This window comes from Octopus bimaculoides, chromosome 4 (genome assembly GCF_001194135.2).
Source record: "Octopus bimaculoides isolate UCB-OBI-ISO-001 chromosome 4, ASM119413v2, whole genome shotgun sequence".
NCBI classification, from domain to species: domain Eukaryota; kingdom Metazoa; phylum Mollusca; class Cephalopoda; order Octopoda; family Octopodidae; genus Octopus; species Octopus bimaculoides.
Window position 1 is genome coordinate 90609752 of NC_068984.1, and position 9595 is coordinate 90619346.

Here is a 9595-nt window from a genome sequence, read left to right on the forward strand (position 1 = left end):
CTGCTTCCCCTCTGGCTAAATAAACCTGTCGCCTAGCCTCCCTTCTGGCACATTGGTACAATTCCCTGCTACCACCGTTCTTCCAGTCCTTCCAAGCCTGTTTCTTTTGTCTAATAGCCCTGTCTACCTCCTTGTTCCACCACCACGTTACTCTGGGTCGAGAGGGGACCTTACACCAGCCACAGATCTGGTCGGTGGCTTTCAACAGGTTGTCCCGCAGAAATCTCCAATTGTCTTCCACGTTGTATGATGCTATATCCCCTTCTATTTCGTCAAATGCTTCAAGTAACTTGCCTCTAAGTCTCTGTCCATTTGCAGGGTCTTTAAGCTTCCACACCCTTATATATATATATTATAGACACACACACACACACACACACATGTATGTATATGTGTATATTCATATCTATTATATAAAAGTCAATGTCTTTGTGTGTGTTCATGTGTTACTTATATATTCGAAAACTACTGCACCGATCCTAATGAAATTTGGAACACAAAATCCAAGCCTACGAAGAAGGGTAATGCTGTGTGTTTCATACAATTTCATGGACCAAAATTACTGAATGGATCCTTATGATATTTGGAGCTTAGATTCAATGCATAAGGGCAGGTATAATGCAGTATGTCTCCTTTCAACTGGTTCAACTGTTTCTTGCAATACCAGAACATCAAACATGTCGTATAGAATTTCCATCGGTTCTCCCCGCCTTAGTTTTTCTAATGTAAATCTTTTTTCCATTTGGTTTAGATGTCTCTTATGTTCCCATGTATGCCCTTTTACCATATATGTTATTCTTCCTAAATGTCTAGTTTTTTTCCTTCTTCCCAACTTTGCCATTTTTATATTTTTTAAAAAACACTGTCACCTAAATTGAAATACTTCATTTTATTTTCAGTATTTCTCTGTATTTTTTGTTTTCTTCCCAGTAGTAGTTTATCAAATACTGACTGGACTTTCCTAGCAAACATTAGTTCAGCCGGCAACATACCTGACTCTGTGTTGGAGCTACTTTCATTACTTCTGAGAGGTAGTTGTTGTAAGAAGCTGAGGTACATAGGGAGGACATGATAAACGGGGAAAGGAAATGCTGGCATTGTTTCAGTTACTTATATATACTTAAAGAAAGTCTATTATGATAAATAGTAATCATTTTGTAAATACAATGTTGTGAGAGGGGTCTGATTATAGTGTGAAAATTAAGACAATCATACTTATTGAAATATGACAAGTATATGAATACTTACACATCCTCATCCACTTGGAAATCAGTTTCTGTTCCATAGCCACTGGCCTCCAAAATGTCTGCAATGCCACAGTTGAGCCCACCCCTTATAGTAGGCATATTCATTCTCTTAGACTGCTCAGTTTCTGTTACAGACAAGTCTTTCTTACCCCCTTCTTCTTCAGCAATTTTTGCTTGCATTGCAAGCTGTTTTGCATGTAGTTCAGCTTTCAGACTGATTATTGTCTCTGGTTTACATGTAGAATCCAACATCGTATTTGCCGATGTCTGGAAATAAAAGATTCCATCCGAATTAACAATTTACTTTCAAATATTTACAACAATATTTTATCTTAATTAAAATTAAACAGAATTAAGTAAAAGACAAAAAAGTTAATCACCCAGATATAATAATCAAGGATTGGAAAAAAAAAAACACCTGCTTACCGATAGACATTGCAGTCCTTTCTAACTAATATATTGCCCCAAAAGAAGCTAAGAAATTGCTGAAGTACAAAGACCTCAGAATTTAAGCATTCAAGATGTGGGGTATGAAGGTGAAAACAATACCAGTAATAACTGGAGCATTGGGCATGATAAAAAAACATGAACAAAAATGTAGAACCTATAACTGGACCCTCAATACTATACACTATCCAAAAAATAGCCCTACTAGGAACAGCCCACATCCTACACAAGACACTATCAATTCAATAATACAACCCAAACAAAACAATCCACAAACACAAGACACTCTATACAGCAAATATCCAATAAAATAAACAACCACTAGCAAGCTAGATACCTGACAGATGAACACGACTCATAGTACACACACAACACAAACACTAATACAACAAAAGACTGCACCAGACCCCATAACAAAAAAAACTGATGCAATACAATACCGGGAAGAGTATGCACTCTCCCAACAACAAAAAAGAACATGTAATGCTGCACACACTCCAGCAACATGAAAGTGTAGCAGGTGATACAGTAGAAATTTGCCTGAAGCTACCAAATGTTGAATAGTAATAATAATAATAATAAAGAATATCAGCTATATAAAGTATATTGTAGATGCATACACACACAAAAAAAAAGTTGAATCTATATTTGTCAAATAGATTATATTCAATTTCTGCCTTCAATTTTAAGCAGACTAAATTTTAATCAATATAAATCTAACATAATTATCCAATTAAAAAATTATGCAGGCAAACATTTAGTCTTTTTATGAGTTCATACAAGCCATAACTTCTGTATAGTAATAATTTGTAACAAACTTCTTACTTTGTTTCCAGCGACTAGATCAGTAGATTGCTTTAACTTCCCCGCTGGACTGCTGGGCACCTTCTCTTTCACAGGTAACTTCTCCATATGTTTTGTTGTTGGTAATGATGAAGCAGGATGATCAACTTCTTTATCTTTTGCTTGGCTATCAAGTGGTTTTAATGTGCTGAGTCGAGCTTTACTTAAAAGACTTTCACTCTTCAGGATGCTGGCCAACTGATCGACTTTGATATCAACGAGTGTTCGACTGACCTCCTCTTTCTTTTCTTCAGATTTGCTGATTTCCTTACTGTTTGGCACTTCTTCACATATTGCTAATTTACCACATGACTGCTCTACTGGATCTACACTCATTTTTTTAATTAACGATGCTTCAGATTTTGGACTATTAATTAACATGGATTTATCTTTTGGTGTTAATGGTTCTTTATTGTTCATAAATGCTTCAGTTAATGGATCAGGTTTAGTTTCCAATAATGATTGAGAATCTGGCCTGTTGTTTAGTAAAGACAATGAGTTATTATTGTGGGATGTTACTAATGATAGTGGATCAGGTCTGCATGATTTCAATGAAGGAGAATCGGGATTTTGGGGGCTCAGCAATGAAGAGTCTGATTTTGTAATTTTTAAAGAAAGTGGATCTGGCTTTTGGGGTAAAAGGGATAATGGGTCTGGTTTTTTAGGTATTAAAGATAGAGGGTCTTGTTTTTTAGAAGGAATTAAGGACAATGGATCAGGTTTTTTAGGTACTAAAGACAGTGGATCTGGTTTTTTGGGTAAAAGAAATAGTGTTTCTGATTTCTTGGATGCTGAAGACAAAGAATCTTTTTTGGGAGATGTTAATGGTGATGAATCTGTTTTTTTCTGTATTAAAGACAATGGGTCTGGTCTTGTAGATGTTAATGATAATGGGTCTGATTTGGAGTGTTTTGATGATGATAATGTTGATGATAATGATGATAATGATGATGATGAAGATGAGGAGGAAGCGGACAATGACAACAAAGGACCAGATTTTTTGTACAAAGGTGAAAATGGATCTGATTGTGGAGATTTTAAAGGTGAATTTTGTTTTGATGAAGAATGATCTTGTCTAGTCAATGTCAATGATTGTGAATCTGATCTAGATGAAGTCAAAGATTGAAGATTTGCTCGAATAGCCATTAAAGATTGTAGATCAGGTTGAGGTGATGTTAATGGTTTTCTTTCATGCTGAGGTGATGTCATCAATGGTAAATCAGACCATGCCATTTTCAAGGAATCAGTCTGATTTGAGGTTACAGATGAAATATTTTGCTGATCAGATTTCTCCAACTGTGGATCCTTTTTAAGATTTAGAAATAAAGGATCAATCTTACTTTTATTCCCTGCAGATTCATTCTTTGACTTTTTTCCAGGTTCTATCTTCAGTTTTTTAGTTTCAGTTTCTTCAAGACGAGAACATTTCTCAATTTCTATTGACTCAGGAATTGCTTTATTTCCTTTTAAGTTATCTTTTGCCTTTCTAGGAGCTACCTTACTTTTAGTTTTTTTTTCTGTTGTATCTGTTTTCCCTCTTTTTGGTGTTTTTGTGTCTTGTAAATTTATAACCAACTGGTCATTATCAAAATCATCCAGAGATGTATTTTCCTTGACTTCCATTTCAAGATTAGCATTTTTACCCTTTTTTGAATTACCTTTACTTTTCAATTCTTCCTTCATTTTTTTTGTTACTCCTCGGCCCCTTTTAGATTCTCCTTTTGTTTTTTTGGGAGGAGTATCACTCTTAATTTCCAATAAAGGCTCAAATCTAGTCTCTAAAAATGGTAGTTCATATTTAGTGTCTAGCATTAAAGGTTCAATTTTAGTAGCTTCCATTGTTATATCTGGTTCTTTAGATTTGTTTTTCTTATTTGATAAATCTTTTGTTGTCTTAGAGTTAGTTTCATTCTTGACTTTTTTAGAAGTAGAATCCTCTTTGTTGATATTAGCTACTACTTCATCTTTTGATTTCTTAGCTGCTCCTCTCTTGGCTTTTGGTTCCCCTTTTTGCTTTTTACTTTTTGGTTCATCTTTTGTCTTCTCAATCGATAGGGTACTTTGATCTAAGTGCAAAAGAGGATCATTTCCAGCTCTTTGTAGTGAATAGTCTGCTTTAACTTTTATAGTCAGCGGGTCTGGTTTGAAAGTATTCATTACTTTTGGTTGAAGATTCAAACTTAATTTGGAGGCATCAGCAACTTCTATACCTTGCTCTTCTAGATTATAGCCAAGTGAATTTTTGTTATCTAAAACAAAAACGAATAACATATGAAACAGTAAAAACAGAAACCAAATGCTTCAATAAAAATATGTAATAGAAGTTGAGAAAGTTTTTGCATTTAAACCTGCCATATCCAGCCCAAATATTCTATTTGCTTTATGCTTAAACTGGCCTCTTGCACCTACCCTACAATGACATTCTAAAAATAAACAATCACATCATTAAAATCCTGAAGCTACAAGATAATGCATAATTAATTCAAAACAATGTGAATAAATAAGCATTACATTAACTGAGTAATCTGAATACTAACGGGTTAAAATAGCTTTACAGTTTTTAACTGTGATCCTCTCAAATCTATGTTCAAATCCTGTTGAAGATGACTTTTACCTTTCATACCACCAAAATTGATAACATAAGGTCAATTCAATTGACTAAACCCCATTTCAAAAATTTATCTTGTACCTAAGCTAAAAATAAAAAAAAAAAAATTTTAAAAAAAGAGTTTTTTTTTTCCCACATAACATTTCTTGCAGTTAGGGTGTTTGCAAGTTGTAATATTTGCAATGGATAATTAAATATCAAAACATAATAAAGACTTCAGGTTACCATCTTGATCTTTTGTTTGTTTTGCTTTGCCTTTTGTAGCTCTTGCAGGTGCCTTCTTTGGTTCTTTCTTACAGGCTGGGGTTTTAGGTCCTGGTGATTTGGATTTAGGGGCAGCTGGCTTCTTTTCTAAAAGGAATAGTTACATATTATGCTAAAGTAAAAAAAAAATTGAAGATAAACACATGGCAAAATGCTATAGTAGTCACCAGAATGATGACATATGTAGTGATTAAAAATTAAAAGCTACTATGTGCATAACCTGTAAATAGAGTTACTACAGAAGGCATGTAAAAGAACTAGATTGAAACAAGTATTCAGAATATGTAATGATGTCTTTTCTTTTAAAAAGCAGCATTTTTCATAAATTTCTAAAACGTACTTTTTCATTTGACAGTATGTGGTGAGTATTAGTAAAAGCTAGAGGTCATATACTTTTAAGAACTGACCTACTAACTGAAAAGCTGGTGTTTTTTTCTTTTTATATCATATCAGCAGAAGACAGAACCAAAGCCTTAACTCTAATTGTCATTCAAAAGCAAATTCAAATTTTCATATACAATGTGTGTGTTATTTAGATATGTATGTATACAATAACTAATCAATGAATTAGCAAAATCTTTATGGTCTTAGTTTTTTGTCTTGTAGATTTAAAGAATACAGTTTCAAATTAAATTATGGCAATATTAGTTTTGCTGCTTAATTCTGCAGAAAATATACATACATGTTTAAAACTCAACAGTAAAGCTCCTTCTGAGAAAACCCTGGGAATTGTAAAAGTGGTATTGAACATTTCAAACAATTCCAACAGATCACTACAAATAGAATACTTCCAAAGATTTAATATGATTATTATAGGTGCAAACATGGCCTTATTGTTAAGTAGTTTGCTTTGGAATCAAGTAATTTAAGGTTCACTTCCACTGCATGGATACTGCCAACTGATCTCTTCAACTATAGCTACAGGCTGACCAATACCTTGTAAGTGAAATTGGTAAAGGAAAACTGTAAGGAGCCTGTCAAATATTGTGTATGTACATTATGTTGTTTCTTCTTGAGTTGACATTTGCATACTGATTGAAAATAAAGTTATCATTTATACAAATGATGCAAATTTTTTGTAATCTTCTACAAAAACATTCCTGACTATTGAGCTGTTGATTGTTTGAAAGACTATGGAAAATATTATTTTACTTGGGAACAGATGAAGGTTGGGAACAGATGAAGGTTGGGAACAGATGAAGGTTGGCAACAGGATATAGAAAAATCTGTCTTAACAAATTTCATCTATCCCATGCAAGCATGTAAAAGTAGATATTAAAACAAAGATAATGATGATTTTTATACATACTGACTCTTAAATTGTTATTTTATAACAATAATCTTTTCATTAAAATTATCATTTCCACATCTATAATAAATTCCTCAGAAAGAATTGAATTTTACACACACACATTTTCTTTGCACTGCCTGGCTAGCTCCTGCCAAACCATCCAACCCATGCCAGCATGAAAGAAGGACGTTAAACGATGATAATGATGATGGTCATCATCATCTGGTCAAGCTTGCTTGAATTCCTGAATGGCTCACACTCTCATCACCAGGATTCTGCATAGCATTTGAAAGGTCAGCTGGGCAACATCATCCTATGTTTGAACTGGTTGCATTAGATGGCTGACCCATTTATATCCATATCAGGGTGTCAATAAGAGTGCATCACTCATGAATTCATGCTTACCTCTCCAATAATGCCCTGCAAAATGCATGTATCGCTCTCTAATGACATCAGTGATGGAAAGAAGACTGTTGTTCAATCTTTGTTTTGGTCAGATACTTTTTCCTTGAGATATTCAGAACAACCAGAAACATGTGAATGTAAGCACCATCAAGTTTTTCCTCCATGTGTTTGGTGAATGGCAGTGGACCCATACAGCAGCACTGATTCTACAGTAGCATGGAAGAGTCTTCTTTTAAGATCATCAAGCAGTGATGACTTCCAGATGACACAGAGGCCATCAAGAAACACCCATTAGCAAAACAAAATTTTACATCCTTTTTTATAGATTTAATCCTACTTCTTAAGTATACAAAGGAGTCTACAGATTTTAGTGGGTGTTATGTGATTGCGTTTACCAAGCCTTCCTGATTACAGCAGATGTACGCAGTCTTGTGGACATTGACATATCAGTTGCCACATTTTCAAGGTCACAGAAGATGTCTGTGAAAAGAATATCATCAGCATTATATGTATCTGATGTTGTGGCTGGGTGATGGAGTGGGAGAGAGGCAGAGTAAAGCAGAGTTCTTTAATTTCGTCAACAGAAGTGTGAAGAATGTATTCCAGGCAGATAAGATTTTCCATATTTAGTATGGTTCAAACTGACAATAAAGCAAATAAAAGGAAATGTTCTTCCCCAACTTCAAGCTATAAAGCCAACCAATGTAGCAAAGTTGATTTACAGCATGAGAATTTTTGATGATTTACTGAAAAAGAAACAAGCACAACACTTACCTTTCTTAGCTGCTGGGGTTTTTCTTTGCCTTTTTATTGGTGGAGTTACATCGACATCTAATGGTAGTTGGCCCTCATTATCATTAGGATACTTTCCAGAAACTGAGAAAAATTGTAACAGTTCATCAAAAGAACACTCTAAGACTCAACATCAAAGTTGAAATTTTTGATTAATTTCCATAAAAATGTTAATGGTTATTTTTGTTAAAAAATGTGAGAGAGAGAAAGAGAGAAAGCAGGGCTATATTCAAATAAAAAGTTAATTAGGTATTACAGATGTAGTAGAGAAGGAATTTAAAATTATTTAAAATTTTGGAGATGTACAGCAAGTGACTTGATCTGAGATCATGTGCTGAAACAAAAGCAATTGCAGCATAGAAGATATTTGTAAGTCATTCAAGAACACAAAAAAACTGTTAGTTTCACTTCAACATTTAATTTTCATTTGTGTCGAAATATTTTCGTAGCTTTCAAACTGCAACCTGTTCACTGACAAAACTTGGCGCTGCATCTGTGACAGTAGCAGTTAGTTCATGTTGTGTGTGCATGTGCACATGCACACGTGCGTGTGTGTGTGTGTGTGTGTGCATGCATGTATGTGTGTATATCTGCATGCATGTACGTACGTACATACGTACATGCATACATGCATGCATGCATGCATACATACATACATACATAGATACATACGTACGTATGTATGATCTTCCATGTGCTCTTGAAATTGCTTCTGTCCTAAACTTTCAATTGGTGATGATACAGATAAGCAACCACAAAGTGAACATCACAGCCAACTGATGAACCAAGCTGCAGAGAGCTGGCTTTGATCATGAGTGACCAGGAACATAGACAAAGGGACAATGCCCCGAGCTTGTAGAATGACAATGTCAAGAAAATGATTCAAGCATACAAGTTTATGCATATTACTTCATTGTTTGTAATAACTACATCAGCCACTTGCAATGTTGTGAAGATTTATTCCACCAGCATACTGTTGATATAAACACCAAGATGGATACAAAAAGGGTTGTTATGCATAAAAATATCAAAAAGAATTGAAAGTAAATTCATACTTTCATCTTAAGAAATTACAACAATAATGGTGCAGGTAAAGGAACTGGTCAGTTGAGCATTTTTTCATCCAATTTCACAATGAGTCCAAGAGACATGTATTAAAGCACTTAAGATGCTATGACCTCTGTCAGAACTTATGGAAAGCCAGATCACTTCAACATCTTCACTTACAATATTGCATGGACAGATAGACAGCTACATATTGGATGTTCATGTGTCAGAAGCCAGAACAATTTTTATGCAAGTACAGATGGAAAAAGTAAGTGTGGCAAAATCAACAATTGTCAAGAATATTCAGTTTTTAGAAAGGAAAGTATATTTTAATTTGATGCATCACAAGGCACTAGAAAACATTTCTCACTAATCTGTTGACCTGTCGTGGACAAAAAAAGTTTGTCAACACCAGAAAAATTACACTTGAAATTGTTTCTTTTGGAATTGCAGCAACTATTTTTGGATAGCTGTGCGAGCCATGTACAGAGATGCTGCCAGTAAGGTGAGGGTTGGAAATGAGTACAGCAATGAATTCCGGGTAGAGGTAGGGGTCCACCAAGGTTCCGTCCTCAGCCCCCTATTATTTACCATAGTCCTCCAGGCAATCACAGAGGAGTTCAAGACAGGTTGCCCCTGGGAGCTCCTCTA

The 9595-nt window shown here is 34.7% G+C and overlaps 1 protein-coding gene across 4 annotated transcripts in view; it reads right to left on the minus strand.

Moving 5' to 3' along the window:
• The window catches only part of LOC106875727 (histone lysine demethylase PHF8), a 93919-nt gene that overhangs the window by 11812 nt on the left and 72512 nt on the right, over positions 1–9595 (minus strand). For all 4 annotated transcript variants that reach the window (XM_052967234.1, XM_052967233.1, XM_052967232.1 and 1 more), the window contains 4 exons: positions 7880–7981; positions 5371–5496; positions 2520–4786; positions 1249–1514 (listed from right to left, as the gene is read on the minus strand). In XM_052967234.1, the coding sequence (XP_052823194.1) occupies positions 1249–1514; positions 2520–4786; positions 5371–5496; positions 7880–7981 (2761 nt within the window). The remainder of the gene's footprint in view (positions 1–1248; positions 1515–2519; positions 4787–5370; positions 5497–7879; positions 7982–9595) is intronic.